Below are 18,448 nucleotides of genomic sequence, written 5' to 3'. Positions count from 1 at the left end.
AAGGGAGGTGGAAAGAGGGTGAGGTAAGCTAAGATTTTTAAATAACTAATTTCACTAAACTACTTTCAAGAAACGTTGAATGGTCTTCTTATGGTGCAGAAGTAAAGAAAGCCTTGAGGGCAATCTCAACTCTGATATTCTTGGTTGCTGACCCAAGGCTGCCAAGCCCTGGGCCAGATAGTGATGTCTTGTTGATAAAAATTGTCTCTTGATTACAAAGAGTTGATGGGTCTGCCAATGAGCTGTTGATATTGGCTAGCTATGATAGCTATTCCTACCTAATTAAGGAATCTACCCAAACCACCCTTCAAACCACCCAGGGCCCACTCTTCCACCCTTTTCCACCCTGACCCTGAAAATCAGAGTCAGGAGTGAAGTCAGAGGTCTGGGGACCCCTTTTTATGCCCTCACTTCAACTGTCACCCTGGCACCCGGCCTGGGTCCTCTGCCAGGTTCTGTGTTCTATATTGGTAACTGCCACCTTGCAAACCCATGAAAACATGGTTGAAGGGTTTTATCCATCACACCTTACAACCATATGCCATAATGTGTTCAATCATTCTACAATTGATGGGTATCCATAGTTACCAGGTCTTTACAACCACAAAAAGGGCAGTTCTGGTTTTGTTTTGTTTTGGTTTTTTTACCCTTACCTTCCATTTTAGAATCAATATTGACTTGCCCATAGCACTATTTAGGAAGTGTCTGTGGCCACATTGGAACCCAGGCCCTCCCATTTCTGGGCCTGGCTCTCTACCACTGAGCCACCTAGCCCTCTTATTTTTTATGTATGGGTTCTTTTCTTCTTTCTTTGATTTCACTGGGGAATAAACCTAGTAGTGGTATTGCTGGGTCAAAGGTATACACAGTTTAATGGTTTTGGGGGAATGGTTTCAAATTGCTTTCCAGAAATGCTAGACCAAGATGGAAGAGTAACTAGGGCAGCAGCTCACCATATCACCACGAAAATCCTCTCCGATCCAAGAGTAAAATATCAGCACAAACGAATACAGGAGTGAAAGAACCAACAGAGATGGAGGGAAACAACCTTAAAAAAAAAAAGGTAGGCAGAGACCATCTGGGGAGCTGGGGTGAAAGGGGAACAGAGCTAGCAGTGGACATAGCAACAAGTGAAGAGCAAGCCAAGAGCAAACCACACACCCCCACCACCCCACATATCTGCTCTCACAGGTTTTGAACTTTAAGTCCAAGCTAAATGAGCCCCTGAGATGCTGCCGGGCAAATGGTGATCCAAACCAACTAACACTCCTTGAAATTGCAAACCTTTGGAGAAGTCCAGAGTCCCAAACCAGGACAATCTGGAGCATAAAAAGACAGCTACTGGATCTAGGCTCAGTCAGCTAGTTAAAAGATTGCAGTTTCAGAGCAACTGAATTACATACTCACCCCCACTCCTGGCTCTGTGCCCTGCTTACTCAACTATACAGGACCCATGCCTCAGCTTGTGGATCAAAGCTGGATCCTGCTCTAAAGTCAAAACAACAGCTATCAACTCATCCCTGTTCTACAATCCTTGTTCTAATACACAACTGCAGACCCCAATCTCCATTCTTCCTCAATCTTGCTCCAGGATAACAGCAATATAGCTATAGGATAATTCTTAGGCTATGTTGCTACATAGCTAAAAACTATAGCCCTTGTCTATGCTGGAGGGCTCCAGAACTCCACTCCAGGGTCAGAGCAATAAAGCTTAGAGTTTTATCTCTACTCCTATTCTCTATCAGAGTCTCACAATCAGTAGGAGAAAGTGACTAGCCAGGAAAGTTTCTGCAGAGCCTTTCAGCAAGCTAAGAAAGGATGGAACCAGTGACACTTTTTTTCAAGCAGGGTGAAGACTTGACTGATCTATGTCAGACAACCTATGTCTGAATTTGATTACAAAAATCAGTTATGTGTGTACTATAAGGCAGTAGTCATTAAAACAATATGGTACTGGCAAAAAGACAGAAGGGAGGATCAGTGAAATAGACTAGGGATAAGCAACCTCAGCAAGACAGTCTTCGATAAACCCAAAGAACCCAGCTTTTGGGGTTTATGTTTTTTAATAAATAAAAAAAGAAGTTTTACTTAGTCGTAGCATAGAAGGGATACTCAATACTGATATGATGCTCAGGGTAGTCAAGAGTAGATGAGGTCACCCTCTTTTCCTTACAGAAACACATCTGGTCAGGAGTGTAGGGTTTGGTTCATTGAGCAGATCTTGGTATATCTGCCAAATCTGAAGATTCATAACTGCATGTGAATGGGCTTTTTTATGAAACATATGAACAAGAATTCATATTAATAAGATCTGAAGACACCGGGAAGCTGTGTGGAAACTGAGTTTTAGCTCGCTAGACCTATCAAATATTTGAGTCAGCTTCCTTGTTTTTTTATGGAAAGAAATAGCCTAAATTCCATGGCAGAGAGAGCAGGAAATCCTGGTAGATATTGATTCTTTCACATGGTAAAACTTTCAGAGTTATCATTTTAATGAGAACCCAGCTTTCGGGACAAAAACCCACTATTTGACAAAAATTGCTGGGAAAATTGGAAAACAATATGGGAGAGATTGGGCCTAGATCAACATCTCATACCTTATACCAAGATAAACTCAGAATGGGTGAATGATTTGAATATAAAGAAGGAAACTATAGGTAAACTGGGTGAGCACAGAATAGTATACTTGTCAGATCTATGGGAAAGGAAAGATTTTAAAACCAAGCAAGAGTTAGAAAAAAATCACAATGATGACACATGAACAAACCAGTGGAAATGCGCATTGGCTACAGGGGGTTGGGAGGATGGGGGAAGAGAGAGCAAGAACATTAATCATGGAACCATGGAAAAAAATTTTCTAAAAGATTAAAAATTTAAAAAAAAAACACAAAATGTAAAATAATTTTAACTACATTAAACTAAAAAGGTTTTGTACAGACAAAACCAATGCTACCAAAATTAGAAGGGAAGCAACAAACTGGGAAAAAATCTTTTTAACAAAAAACTCTGACAAAGGTCTAATTACTCAAATATACAAGGAGCTAAATCAACTGTACAAAAAAATCAAGCCACCCCCAATCGATAAATGGGCAAGAAACATGAATAGGCAATTTTCAGATAAAGAAATCAAAACTATCAATAAGCACATGAGAAAGTGTTCTAAGTCTCTAATAATTAGAGAAATGCAAATCAAAACAACTCTGAGGTATCACCTCACACTTAGCATATTGGCTAAAATGACAACAAGGGACAGTAATGAATGTTGGAGGGGATGTGGTAAAATTGGGGCATTAATGCATTGCTGATGGAGTTGTGAACTAATCCAACTATTCTGGATGGCAATTTGGAACTCTGCTCAAAGGGCTTTAAAAGACTATCTGCCTTTTGATCCAGCCATAGCACTGCTTGGATTATACCCCAAAGAGATAATAAGGAAAAAGACTTGTACAAAAATATTTATAGCCATGCTCTTTGTGGTGGCAAAAAATTGGAAAATGAGAGAATGTCCTTCAATTGGGAAACGTCTGAACAAATTGTGATATCTGTTGGTGACGGAATACTATTGTGCTCAAAGGAATGATGAACTGGAGGAATTCCATGTGAACTGGAATGAGCTCCAGGAATTGATGCAGAGTGAAAGGAGCAGGTCCAGGAGATCATTCTACACAGAGACTGATACACTGTGGTATAATTGAACATAACGGACTTCTCTACTAGTAGCAATGCAAGGATCCAGAGCAAGGCTGAGGGACTTATGAGAAAGAAAACTAGACACATTCAGAGGAAGAACTATGGGAGGAGAAACACAGAAGGAAAACAACTGCTTGAACACATGAGCTGATGGGGATATTACTGGAGATGTAGACACTAAACGATAACTCTAGTCCAACTATCAATAATATGGAATTAAGTTTTGATCAATGATACATGGAAAACCCAGTGAAACTGTGTGTTGGCTAATGGGGGCTAGGGGGCTTGGGGGGAGAGGGAAAGAACATGAAATAGGTAACTATGGGAAAATATTCAAAATAAAAATAAGAAAAGAATAAAATAAAAACAAATAAATGAATAAATGAATAATCATTTATCTGTTAAGACAAAAGAGAAATCACAGAAGTGATATCTGAATTTAATAGATTTTTATATTTGTACTATATTGCAAGGCTCAGTCATCCTTTCATTAAAGGCAATAATCAATGAAACTTTTGTTAAACAAGTGATTAAGCAACAACCATAACAGCTCAATTAATCTATTTAGGTATCACTGGACTAGTTTCATATACATGGTTCTTTATATTAACAAAATACTTCCCAAATTTGATGATATCCTTGAAATATCCAGAACATATAGACACATTTATAAATACACACACACACACACACACACACACACACACACACACACACACACACACACACCCCTTTGTTGCATGGCCATTTGTCTTTCCTGAAATGAATTATGGGTTTTCTAAGTCCCAGTCCATATTTTTCTCTATCTTTTGCCCTATTCTATTAAGCCTATATGGCTGCCTAAAAGCAAGGAGATAGAATGCATGATCTCCTATGAGTCCTGCATTATTAACCAGATAAAAAGGGTTACCATCATGGCTATGCTACACTGCTTCCAGATACCTCATGAGTTTATATAAATTAGTAATAGCTAGTTTTCTTACTGAGAAAGGATTTTCATAAACCATGGGAAAAAATTACTATTTAAAAATTATTTCAAGAATTATTTTGGTGCTAAATATATACACAAATCTAAACTGCCTTTACAGCTATAACAGCAGGCACTTACCTGCTGAATATGCAAGTCAATTAATTCCAAAGAAGTTGGGCTATGGTATACCCAAAGAAGCTCCAATAAAAATTAACAGGATCAGCTTGGTCAAGGTTATAGCTTTGTTCTCTCTATCTGGGTTAAAAAGGAGTCTTACCAAAGAGATGGGTATCCACAAATTCACCACAACAGGATTCTCCCAAACTCAGCTAAATTAAGGACTAAGCCTACTCTCTAAAGTAATCACAGACATAAACAAAGTAACTTGGCAAAAGAGATTCTAACTATGGAAACTAGCTCTTCTCTCAATAAGGATTCTCCACCACTCAAACAAGATATGAATACCTTTCTTCCCATGAATAAGTTATTATTCTCAACCAGCTGAATGAAAGTGACCCATACTAAAAGGAATGCCCAACTCTCTAGGCAAGAGTCCCCACTCCAGGGAATAGCCAATCCAAATGATTTTGGAAACCTGCTCCTTTCCATGTATAGCAGCTTAAAAAACAAAAATAGTGCTAAGCTTCCAAAAAAAAAACTTTTCACTTTCAGGTTGCTATTTATATGTTGCAACCCAACTTAACCAGTATAGTAGCTTAAAGCAGGGAGTAAAAGATGAACTCATGATACATAAGAATGACCAAAGAGGATAATGTGTGAAACAGAATGAATTGACAAAATTTTCTTATGTAGTAATTTTCATTCGCTTTAAAAAATGAATTGATTTTCATATGTTTTTCCTTACCGTTCTGGATCAGTGTTTACTCCAATAACTGGCTTAAGCCTGTCCAAGACCTTACTGGCTGCCAGTAGCATTGTGCCATCACCTAGGAAAAATTAGGGAAAAAATAAGGGAAATTTAATCTTACCCATTCATGATAAAACCAGTTGCTGTTCAAATCTGGCCTCAGACACTTCCCAACTGTGTGACCCTGGGCAAGTCACTTGACACCCATAGCCTACCCTAACCACTCTTCTTTATTGGCTCCAAGACAGAAGGTAAGGATTTAAAACAACAACAACAACAACAACAACAACAAAAAACAGCTGCTGATTTGCCACCTTTCACCCACTCCTCCCCAACATTTACATTTTATCTCCTTATCTTTCATCCTATTCCCATTCCTTCATTACCAAAACCCTACCCTACTCATCACTCAAAGTAATGAGGAAATACAGTACAATTACCAATTACAAATCTGTAGCAGATCTCTCAGACAATGTCATTCATAAGCTGTCTCTGCATCTATATCCACAGTGATCAATAACCAACTTAAGGATCAACTGACAAGCATTTATTAAGCACTTCCTATGTGGCAGAGACTGTGCTAAAGCACTAGGGGTACAAAGAAAGGCAAAACTACTATCCTTGCCCTCTAATAGCTCACATTCTAAAGGAGAGGAAGCATCCAATAACTGTATAAATACAAAATCTATTCAATGCAAAGGAAAAGTAATCTTAGGAAAGAAGGCGTTAGGGAGTGGGGAGGGAAGAAAGGAGGCTGGAAAGACTTTTCTGCTAAACAACAGAATAAGAAAGGAAGTAAGCTAGAAGGCAGAGATGAGGAGGTAGAAAGTAAATATGAGGGACAGTGAAAAGGCACAAATAAAAACAGCAAAAATAGCATTTATAAAGCACTTTAAGGTTTACAAAGCAAATTTACAACAATTTTCTCATTTTTCCTCACAACTACCATAGGATATAAGTGCTATTATTATCTCCATTTTACAGATAAGGAAACTAAGGCCAACAGTGTTTAGGCGATTTGCCCTATGTCACACAGCTAGTGAATGTCTTGGTTAGAAATGAACTCAAGTCTTCCTGTTTCCAGATCATGTTCTATTCTCTGCACCTCTTAGCTGATGGTACTGTCTTGTGTAAAGAACAATAAGAAGGCCAATGTTACCTGAAAATAGAATACATCGAAGGGAGTAAAGTATCCTAAGAAAGGAAAGGGAAGAAAGGACCACGGTGTGAAGGGCTTTAAAAGTCAAACAGAGGACTTTATATTTGATCCTGGAGGAGACAGAAAACCACTGAAGTTTATTCAGTATGGGAGAGGGTGACAGTGACACAGTCAGACCTGGGTTTAGGATGTTTACTTTGGCAGCTAAGTAAAAAGATGGAGTACAGCTGGATATGTGTGTGGCCTTTTATTTTTGTTCTGTTTGGGTTGGATAAGGAGAGAGGTGTACAATTTTTCCAAAATAATTTTATGAAACAATTTTTTAAAAAAAGCTAATAATGCAAATATTAATTATTCCAGCAGACCATCTGATTCACATTATATGTAAAATACTTTCATACTTTGAAATATACATACTACAATATAATGATAATACAAAATTTCCATAAGGCACTTAAGCTCTTGAATTAAGAAGTCAATAAGGATCTCATATGGCCCTGACAGCTCTACTATGCAAGGCTAGGATATATTTGCAAATAAACTTAGCAAATAAATGTTTCTATAACCCCCACCATGCTTATCCCTTAAGAATATTACCTCCTGCAGCTATAACAGCATCTGCCCATCGAACAGTGTCTTCATCATATTCCCTCCTCTTCACTAAACGAACTTCAATTCCTTCATTCCTAAGAGGTACAAGAAGGTTTAATAAGGAACACCATATTAATACAGTTATCACATATTTTGTTGCTCCAAATTTTCCAATAGCAAGAAGTCAATTTTTAGTTAAAGTTTTTGGAGACTTTGTCAAACTCTCTGCTGACAACAAAACTTTAAAATATCAAAAATTAACCACTTGATTTCACTTTACTTTTGACCACTCTAAGAAAGAGGAAACAAACAACAACAAAAAAAAGCACAATCAGAGGGGAAAGAAAGAAGTATAAAACTAGATCAGAAGTCCCTGAATTTTGGGATAGAATACTATTATGTTGCTCTTTCAAATAACAAATCTACAACCTCATTTAGCCATGTTGCTAAATCCCAAATTACCTGTAATTTCGATACCAGTTATATCCATACTCAATAAGATTATTCAGGATACTATCCAAAGAATATTTATCATCATATACTTTTCTTAAGAATTTTCTTCTTTCTTAGTTTGCAGATTTATTTTTTAGAATAAAAAAATTTGATTTATTCTTTTCTAATATTTAATTTTAATTTTTAATATTAATACTAATAACTTTCTAAAAAGCTCACAGATTTAGTTTTTGAATTTTCAACTGCAATCTGTATTATAATTCCTCTAGCTGCTGACCATAAAGGACTGGTCTAGAGTTAACATCATGTAATAGAAGGAGTACTTTAAATTTAAAGTCAGAGAACCTGGGTTCAAATTTTATTTCTATAATTTTCTATGTGTGCCCCTTAACTTCTCTAGGACTCTTTCTTCATCTGTAAAATGAAATGGTCAGACTAAATGATCTCTAAATGTACAATCCTATAATCCTAGAAAATCTCATCACATAACAACATTATTAGGCTAAATAGTTAAAAGATAGAATACTAAAAACTTTTCATTCTCTTGATGAAAGACAGAAATAATACCCCTAACTCAGTATCTATATAGATATGCAAAATCCAACTAAAATATCTTAACAAATTTTCCACTATTCCTCACCTTTTTTAAATTCAGGGATATATCTTCCCCCAAAAAAATTACATGAAATTATCTCTTCTTCTCACATGCACTAGTCCTCAATGCTACAGGTTTAGCAACTTAATATACAAAAGGTTGGAAGCCCATGAGCCAAAAGGTTATTCCAGGCCTCAGTTTTTCAGAAGTCTTACCGTAAACTATCCAGAATATGCTCCACATTCTTGGTATGAATATGATGTCGCTCAAGTAGTCCGTTATAACTGGATCCTCTTAATGCAAGCTATTAAAAAAAATTACCCATTACAATAATAGAAGAAAAATGTTTTTAAAAATCCAGGTGCAATATAAAACTTTTTATTCACTGCCATAAAATCAAATTCATTTGGGGGGACAGTAAAGGTGTAATTTATGACTGCCCATAAAGCTGGAGTTAATCAATTAAAATTGGTATTAATACAAAGTTGACATTTACTTCCATTAATTGAATTATGTATTAACTACCTGACCTGGCAACACCAAAATCTCATAACTAAGATAAACATAGATACTTCAACTCTAGAAGTAATATGATTATTTTCTTGTTTATTTCCTCCCTCCACTTTTGAAGTTGCCACTAGGTTCCTAAAGTCATTATCAAGTATACATTATAAAAGGTACACGAAATCGGCTAACTGAAGGCCAAAGATAAATTTCTCAAGCAATATTTAAGGGCTTTTATTTCATGCCATTATTTCTCACCCATGTGTCAATTTCTTAATTTTATAAGCCTCCAAAATAATTTATGAACCTGAAAAAATTCAAACTAAAACATGACTAAGTCTATCTCAACGAAAGGAGACATAAAAGTTATTTATTTCAATAATGTTTATCCCACTTTCTACTAATTTATGAAGAACACAACTACTAGCCTTTAAACTTTTTTTGACAACTAAGTGGAATAATGTGTATAAGTCTCTTTTAAAGTTATATGGTATGTTATGGAAGGTGGTATTATCTATATGTTTACATTAATTTGCATTATACCATTAATAATTATTCAGACTCATAGTACAGCACTATTCTTGGGAATATTTTAAGTAAAACATTACTTAAGAAAGATTAAAGGAATAATAACACTAAAAGATGATTGCACTTAAAGTTAAAAGGGACTTTAAAGAACACTTTATTCAGACCCTTGATTTTTTTCATACTGAGAAGTTAAAAGACAACTATAGTTATACAAACAGTAAATAGCATTGTTTCAGATTTATAGATATTCCCAAAAACCTAAGAACTAAAGGACATCTTTTAATTTACATTAATAATAGTTTTAAAAAAGCTCTATTTTATTAATATGTTCACCTAGGACTATGATCATCAGCTGAATTTTCAAAAAGCCCTAGTCCCACTTCCTGCCTTCAAATTCCTGTCACATTTTGCTTAATAGCACAATGTCATTTTTTCCAGTTATTTGACTGATAGCCAGTAAGCTTTTTTTTAAGTCATCAGAATCAGATGTCTTTAACAGTCTCTTGCAAACAAAGACAGATTTTTAAAGGGAAAATGGGTGCTTCTTAGAAGTATAAAGGCCATGACTTATCAGATGAGTCATAAAAATTAATAATGAACAGGTATTATTTGACATAGTGCTTTTAAACTTAACTTTACATACATTATCTCATCTGACCCTTCCAACAGTCCTATTCTGCAGACAAAGAAAATGACATTTAGAGAAGTTGAGACTTCTAGCATAATTATTCAACTAGTTATTGTAGTAATATTTAAACCCAAGATTCTCCAAATATAGTGGTCTTGCCACTACATCACTGTATCTAAGCATAGTTTTTTTTGGTCAGACTGTATGCAGAGAACAAATACCAACTGAGACTTATTAAAGACCCCTAAGTTTCTCTCAAATGATGAATTTTTTGCTGTTGCCAAGAACATGGTTTGGTAGGGTAAATCAAGTAACTAAGCAATCATTTTCCTTCTTATTTAATGTAAAATAAAAATAAATCATCTATAATTAAAAAGATTACCAAATTATTTCTAAATGGTAGAATCTCAGCACAGACAACACAATAATGGCCAGACTGTTACCATCAATGCCTACTTATAGATTAACTGAATTATGTATTAACTACCTGACCTAGATATCTGCTGAAACTTTTACCTTCAGTGGTTCAATCAACATTTATTAAGCACCTACTGTATGTCAGGCACCATACTAAACATTGAATAAAGATTCTTCAAAAAGCAATAACAACAATTACAGACACTGAAGGATATAATTAAAGTGACAGCAAACTACCATCTTACATTATCCAAGTTAATATCTCCTTAAGATAAATAATAAAGTGATCCCTCCCCTTAACACTACCCCAGTATGAAGAGTTTTTTTTTTTAATCACAAAATTACCAGTAGGACAATTTTTTTAAGATCCTATTTAGGGCAATAAATACTGAATGTAGGCAAGAGAAATACAAGAATATGCTGAAAACCAAATATTAGTAATTTTAAACAAACCTATCCTGACTTCTCACCATCTGATCATTAGGTTTATAATAAAATTTACTTACTACCTACATAAGAAAAGATACTAAAGATAGGTAAAAGAATGGTTAATTGTAGGATTCTGAAAAAGTTACTTAGATTCTCTGCCTTATTTTCTCCATATATAAAATCAAGGGCCTCCCCTCCCAAAAAAAACCAACTCTGTCCTATCTACTTCTCAGACTTGTTGTGAAGAGAAAGTGGATCACACAAGGTCAAAAGTGCAAAAAAAGTTAACACCTGTTTTAGGAATAGCATATAAGTATATGTTCACTGAGAGAAAAGAATAAGGCCTAGCTATCCACTATTCTATCAAAACTTTGGTTGTCTAGAACCCTTAGACAAAAAATTGTAGAACAAAATGTTCTAGAGATAGCTAAAAAAAGATTGCTTCTTTAAGAAAACCTTGCAAAACTTAACTTACAGAATTAAACTTATTTTTTACTAGAATTTTTCTTTTTTTAAGTATAATTAAATCTTTCCCCAATTACATGTAAAAAGTTTCCAACTTTTTAAAATGATTCTTGAGTCTCAAATTCTCTTCCTCTCTCCTACCACTCCCACAATCTCCCTGAGATGGTACGCAATCTGATACATTTTCTATTTTTTCCTTTTTTTTTTTTTTTTAAATTCTTACTATGGTAAATGATTCATGTTTTCTCCCTTCACACACACACATTCCCCCTCTGCCCCCGGAGTTGACAAGTAATTCCACTGGGTTATACATAAATATATTCTGATATAGATTTTCACAAAAAATCACAGAAAATCTTTTTTCTTATTAATCCTTTTGTGGAAGGAAACACGAACAAAAAAATTAAGGAAGTATACAATGACCCAGGACAATTCTGAGGAATTTATGGTAAAGACGATACCCACATTCAGAGGAAGGACTGCAGGAGAGGAAACATATAAGAAAAACAACTGCTTGAACGCATGGGACGGGGTGGACATGATTGAGGGTGTAGACTCGAAACTACCACACCAATGCAACTACCAACAATTTGGAAATTGGTCTTGATCAAGGACACATGACAAAACTAGTGGAAATGCGCATCGGCCAAGGGTGGTGGGGGGGGGGGGGGGGGGGTTGAAGGGGAAAGGTGGAGCATGAATCATGTACCCATGTTAAAAATGAATATTAATAAATGTTAAAAAAAAAAATTAAGGAAGTGAAAAAAGTTTGCCTGGTCTAGATTCACAATCCATCAGTTCTTTCTCTGGAAGTATCTGGCATTTTTTTATCATGAATAGAATTTCTCTAAAAAAGACTATTATAAACTTACTAAATATAATTTGACTTGGATTTTTAAATTCTGAGTCAAGGTAGAGAGTTTGCAACTTGGGCAAGACACTGTACTTCTCTAATAAGTCTCTGTTTCTCTTTCTTCATCTAGAAAATAGAATGAATAATACTTGCACTACTCACCTCAAAGAGCAAAGAAATGTCCACCTCGATTATTATGCTATGCTATCATACAGAGACTAGACTATGTCTTCTTTAAGTCTATGTGTCTACTTTGTAATGTTTTTTGTTGTAATTGGACTAGAAGACATTATTTCTTGTTTTTGTCTATGTGAATAGTGTGTGTGTCTATACCACATAAGTAAATGTATGTATGAAGAACACACATACATACAAAAATATCTCCATCCCCTAACAGCAAATACAACTGCTCCAAGTTCACTTTATTTCTAGTTCCTAATCTGCCCTGAGCTTGGAACTAGCACAAACTTTTTAGAACTGTGCATGAATTAAAAGTAAACACATTGATGAAGTACTAACTAGTTCCCCTAGGAAGAAAATATACAAGCTTTAAAAACACAAACCTTGACATCTTTATTGTAAGGCCTTTTTTGCTGATTTCTCTGTTCTTAGTTCTATTTCAGATAGGATAGCTGAGTTGCCCATAAAGGTTAGTTCCACCATAGGTGAGATATTACTATTCTGATAGTGAAAAATATTCTGGGGAACCAATGTAAATAAACAAATCAAATATATGAGTTATAAATTCAACAGGGTGAATAAAGTAGTGATAATAAGATTTTCCATTACTCATAAACTTCTTCTATTTCCATATCACCTCTAAATAAAGTTATTTCATCAAAATAAATTTTACCCTTATAAGGCACCAGCATCATTTCAAAAATTCTTATTTCCTACACAATTTTCCTCCTAGCTTGAACTGAATAATTTTCACAAGGTTATCTGAGGAATGAAAGGTCTTTAATTAACCACTTACTTTCTTTTTAAATGATTTGTGACTATCTAAGACTTGTTATCTGGAAAGAGGCTAAACAAGATATTTTAAGAGATAAAAGCTCTCAAGGCAATATTCTAGGGTTTTTTTTCTATAAGGAAAGAAAACCATCATCAGATAGAAAGTGCTCTTAGTTTTACAAGGTCTTAAATCATAATATTGGCTGTTCAAAGCAATTGGTTAAGAAAATGGAAAAATACAATTATTTTTCAAGAGTATGAAAACTTACAACTAAACTATTCAACGACAATAACTCAAAATTTCAGTAGCTCCAACAAAAGACCTTTGTGTTTTTAAGTTTTTACAGCTGTAGAATCTAGAAAACAAACAAAAAAGTGATTCCGAATGGACTGGGCAAATTTATGATATTAACACTAAAGTTACATTATAAATGCTTTAAAATCCGTTATTTTCCTGTAATAAATTCTTTTGCTCTTGAAGAAAACATAGTATCTATTTTATTACTCAAATCATAACACACAGAATTAAATAGCAATGCCTTTGTAAGTGTTATAAAGTGTTATAAAAATATAAAAATGGGGTGGAGCCAAGGCAGAGGCTTAGTAGCAGTGAAAGCCAGAAACTACTCTGACTATCCTTCCAAACCAATCTCTAAAAGGTGCCTCAAAAGAAGTCCAAAGCAGGACAAGTGAGGGGGGCTCTCCCACTCAACACAACATTAAAGTTAGGTAGAAAGAATAGTTTTCCACAAAATAAGGGGGAGAGAGGGAGGAAGAGGGAAGAAAGGAGGGATAGAAAAAGGAAGGAAGGAAGGAAGGAAGGAAGGAAGGAAGGAAGGAAGGAAGGAAGGAGAAAAGGAGGGAGGGAAGGAGAGATGGAAGGAAGGAGGGAAGAAAGGAGGGCAGAGGGAAGAGAGGGAAGGAGAGAGGGAAAGAGGGAGAAAAGGATGGAGGGAATAAAGGAAGGAGAGAGCAGGGTAGGGGGGATCATGAATCATGTAACCATGGGAAAATGTTCTAAATAAATTTTTTTTAAAACTGACTATATACTTTCAGGGGAAAGTATGGTCATTTAATAAAATAGAAGATTTCTAAGCATTCCTGTATTATAAAAATAGCAGATATACTGAGGATGTAAGATGACAAGTTAACTTAGTTCCCAGAACATAAAAAAAAAGTTCAAATATTTTGTGGATAAAGTTAAAAGGTCATGGAGTTTTCTGAACTAACCTATTGCCTTAGTGGAAGTTAGATATTTAAAGGATCATTATAAATTTGATAAATTCCTAAATGTTATAGTAAATGGTATTTTTTAGTAACTTCTAAGTAGTAAGTTATCAGCCAGAATGACCAAGCTCAATGCATTCAATTCTAAAAATATCTATTTATATTTTATTTCCCAGTTGTCATTCCTTTTAATTGGACCTACTTGGAAAAGGTAAAGGGAGGGAAAGGAAGAAAATATTATAATGGGTAATGCTCTAAGAAGTTTTTTTTTAGTCAGAGCAATTTAAATTCTTAACTCTTTACTTTCCTACTTTATGCCCAATGGAATTAAGGCATCATTCTTGGCTGCCATGGTATTCAAAGAATATAAAACGTTCTTAAAGGAAAGCCTCCAAATCATGAGATAAATCAGGAAAGCACAGACAAGATAATAAACTAAGATAAGATGCCAAGAGGACTGTGCTCTGCATTGAGGGAGGAAATACCTACAGAAATGAGACCTTGGATTCCCTAAAGCAGTGATGGCAAACCTATGGCACGCATGTCAGCACTAACATGAATAGCCATTTTCTATGACACACGACTGCATGCTGCCACATACAGAGAGTTATGGGGCCACATGCTGAGGATGAAACATTTGCTGTAGTGTAGTGTAGACACTCTGTGCACTATAGATGACAATTCTACCTATATTAATTTACTTACTCTGGTTTATTAAATACAATTATATATTACAATTATTTAAACTGTAAGTATTGCGAAATTATGGTTTTTTTTCTTGAAGTGACACACCACCCAAGTTATGCTCGGTTTTTTGGCAAATTTTGACATACTAAGCTCAAAAGGTTGCCCATCGCTGCCCTAAAGTAAAATCAACTTTTGTGAATGAAAAGTTTCCAGGTCAAGATTTATTCATTTTATCATCTAGAACTGAGTACAATTTTTCCTCTTACTTTGGAGAACTTAGTGGGAGTGGAGAAGGGAAACTTAGTTGACACCAAGGCTGCTAAATTGGCTGGGTGAATTTAAAAAAAGGAGAAACAAATACAAAGACACGGATGGTTCATAAAACCATTTTTCAAAAGTTTTTCATCTTTCCAATTTAAAAATGTCATTTTCCAACTATTTTCCTTTAATTTTTAGTAGAGAAGTAAGGCTTTATTTTTTTCCCTTTTTTAAGGCAATGGGAGTCAAGTGACTTGCCCAGGGTCACACAGCTGGGAAGTATCTGAGGCCAAATTTGAACCTAGGACCTTCTGTCTCTAGGCCTGGCTCTCAATCCACTGAGCTATCCAGCTGCCCCCAAGGCTTCTTGTTTGAAATAGTTGGACTTACTATCTTGGCTCCCAAACCTCATTCACACTATTGGCATTAAATAAGCAATCCTTCACATCCTAGAGGTTATATTGATCTTCAAGAATCACCTAATAAAATTCAGATAGATTTCTGTAGGAGGTAGCAATTTCCTAAATCTAAATCAATTAAGACATTGGTGAGGATTATTTTAGTGCAAGGTTATGAGAGATACAAAAACACAATCTTAAAGCAGAAAGCAAAAAAGGATACTTGAGATTAGAAAGAATGTTGATAAGAGGTGCAACACTGATGGTGACTATTGCCTACTGCTAGCTGGGTCTATATGGAAGATATACTCTTCCACACTCACTGTACATCATAATAGGAAAGTAAGGGAAACTCCAAAAAATGGAGCCACAAAAAATCCATTCTATTAAACCAGAAACAGAAGACAACAAAGAATGGACTTTGACCTGGATCCAAAGAATACAAGCTTCCAGGTTACCCAAGGGGAAGGAAACAATCATTATGTCTAATCAATGGGAGTACCCTACTAGTAAAACAATTGCTAAATGATTGTTAGTCATTTAACCTCTAAATTCACTTTCAAAATACATAGTCAAATATTCTAATCTGAAAATGAGACTCTTCAGTTTCACAAAAATTGAAATCAGGCTAATATGGAAAGAGTTTGACCACACAAAATGTGTGATGTATGTACATTTGTGGTTTCTAAATGCCAAGTATTCTAAATGCCTTGATTAAAAGACTTATTTATATTATACCTATAATCATAACAATTTATGTGTATGTAACCATAGGTCCAAGATCATAATAGATGAAGTTTGATCTACTAAGCTGCTTCAAATAAGTCATTCATTTTGGCTCATTATGCTCCTCCTACACTGCTTACCCTGAGAAATAATCTTAATATGTTCTAATCAAATATTCCACAAATGCAGTTAAAATAGGGTCTCCTGCTCCAGTACCAACATTCAAGGTAACAATGCATATCAAATAACAACTTTTTTTCAGGCTACAGACAATATAGAAGGTTAAAGAAATAACTTACTAGAACCCCTAGATACAGAAAACACAAAAAAAGCCTTCACAGTTAGCCAAACAATACAATTCTCCTTTCCAAGCCTGGAGTCTGAAAAGATCATCATCCTAAGAGTTGGGATACCATTTTGGTGAAACTCTTGTTTCTCAAAGGATCTTAGAATCCTTTCCTAAAACTCATAGTGCCATCCTGTGGTTTAGACACTTCCTCACCACCATATATCAGTATACTCCCCTCCCAAGACTAGCACACTTATGGGATGCTAAACAAGTAAAATTCCTTCCTATCATTGGACTGGCACTGTCTGAATCACTCACAGGAATAATAAGCAGCAAAATACTAGTTTTCCACTATCCATGATATGGCTTTAGTCCCTAACTTCTCCAGCTACAAGGTGATTTTGTTTAGGGGAAGAGGAAAATTGTTTAGGGAGAGGGTAGGTGGGTAAGAAGTATCAAAGATCATCCAATGCTCTCCCCAAGAGGCGCATATATATACATATACATATACTCTTTATATACCTTCAGTCTTGAAGGATCCCTCTAAGATTAAGAAAATCAGACTCACAGAGAGATAAGTAGTTTCAAAAGGAAAGACTACTTTGATAGGCAAATTTCATTTTAGTATTATTATGAAATACTTTTTACCTCCAGGAATCCCTAAAAGAATCTTAGGGAACCCAAAGGTCCACCAAATATAGTTCAAGAACCACTGGTATAAAGGCTTATCTCCCATTAATCTCAAATTAATCAAGAGAACTCCCCTAATCAACTATCCTTTAACAAACAAATTACAGTAATAGTTTCATTAGGCATGATTGCAACCTTTATTTGAATGTTCTTTAGCCCATATTCCTAAGACACAAAAGTCACTAATGATTCTGAAAGATAGCAGACATTAAAACAGGGCAATTTGGCTGTATGACAAAAGTCAAATATATCAAATTAAATTTCTACAATCTAAATTGGCATACTCTTCTGAAGAAGGGTCCTGAAGAGATTAGTAGGATGAAGATCTGGGGAAAATCATATTTGCTAGCTTAGTAATAAGGTTAATTAAAAAAAAGGGGAGGAGGGGAGGGCTGATCCATATATAAAAGGAAGTAAAAAGATGAATGTACCAGAGAAAAAAGAATAATCTCACAATTACATCGTCTTTGTTTACAAAACATTTTCCTTGTAATAATGCCTTAAGGTAGGCAATGGATTATTGTTGCCATTTTACAGATGGAGAAGCTGACAGATTATGCAATTTGCTCATTAGTATAAGTATCCAATTCGGACCTCCAAACTTTATATTCTAAGCCTTTTGCTAGGAATGAAAAACCCTGGCTCATGATTATCTATGAGAAATCTGTTAACTTTCTTCTTTTGCTTTTTTAACCTCATTTTATTTTCATGTAATTCCTAGGAGTAAAAATCATTAGGCTAGCTTTTAAAAACAGGCTTTATTTCAAAGACAGCAGAGTAGGGGACTTTCAGGAAAGCTTTTCATTGGACATCAAAGTTCCCAGGTGGGATAATGAGTGACTTACCAGCACAAAAAATAAAAAGTTCACCTTGGTGATCACAAGAAAAAAAAAATACGTAGCCTATAGGAAGCCACCCTATCTCTAGGATAACAGCCACAGTACATACCTATCTTCCCAAAAAAAGCAAGGAAGGGGTCTCAGAATGTAATACTCTTGTACTTTCCCTCCCCAGATTCATATTATTCAAAGTGATGTAATAGAAAGAATATGTACTTTGAAAAATACCA

The 18,448-nt window shown here is 35.1% G+C and overlaps 1 protein-coding gene across 3 annotated transcripts in view; it reads right to left on the bottom strand.

Moving 5' to 3' along the window:
- The window catches only part of NADK2 (NAD kinase 2, mitochondrial), a 57,414-nt gene that overhangs the window by 35,110 nt on the left and 3,856 nt on the right, over nucleotides 1-18,448 (bottom strand). For all 3 annotated transcript variants that reach the window (XM_044657776.1, XM_044657777.1, XM_044657778.1), the window contains 3 exons: nucleotides 8,542-8,630; nucleotides 7,285-7,373; nucleotides 5,526-5,607 (listed from right to left, as the gene is read on the bottom strand). In XM_044657776.1, the coding sequence (XP_044513711.1) occupies nucleotides 5,526-5,607; nucleotides 7,285-7,373; nucleotides 8,542-8,630 (260 nt within the window). The remainder of the gene's footprint in view (nucleotides 1-5,525; nucleotides 5,608-7,284; nucleotides 7,374-8,541; nucleotides 8,631-18,448) is intronic.

This window comes from Gracilinanus agilis, chromosome 1 (genome assembly GCF_016433145.1).
Source record: "Gracilinanus agilis isolate LMUSP501 chromosome 1, AgileGrace, whole genome shotgun sequence".
Lineage (NCBI taxonomy): Eukaryota > Metazoa > Chordata > Mammalia > Didelphimorphia > Didelphidae > Gracilinanus > Gracilinanus agilis.
Note: the sequence above shows the minus strand (reverse complement) of the source record. Positions and strands in the feature narration are given on the sequence as shown.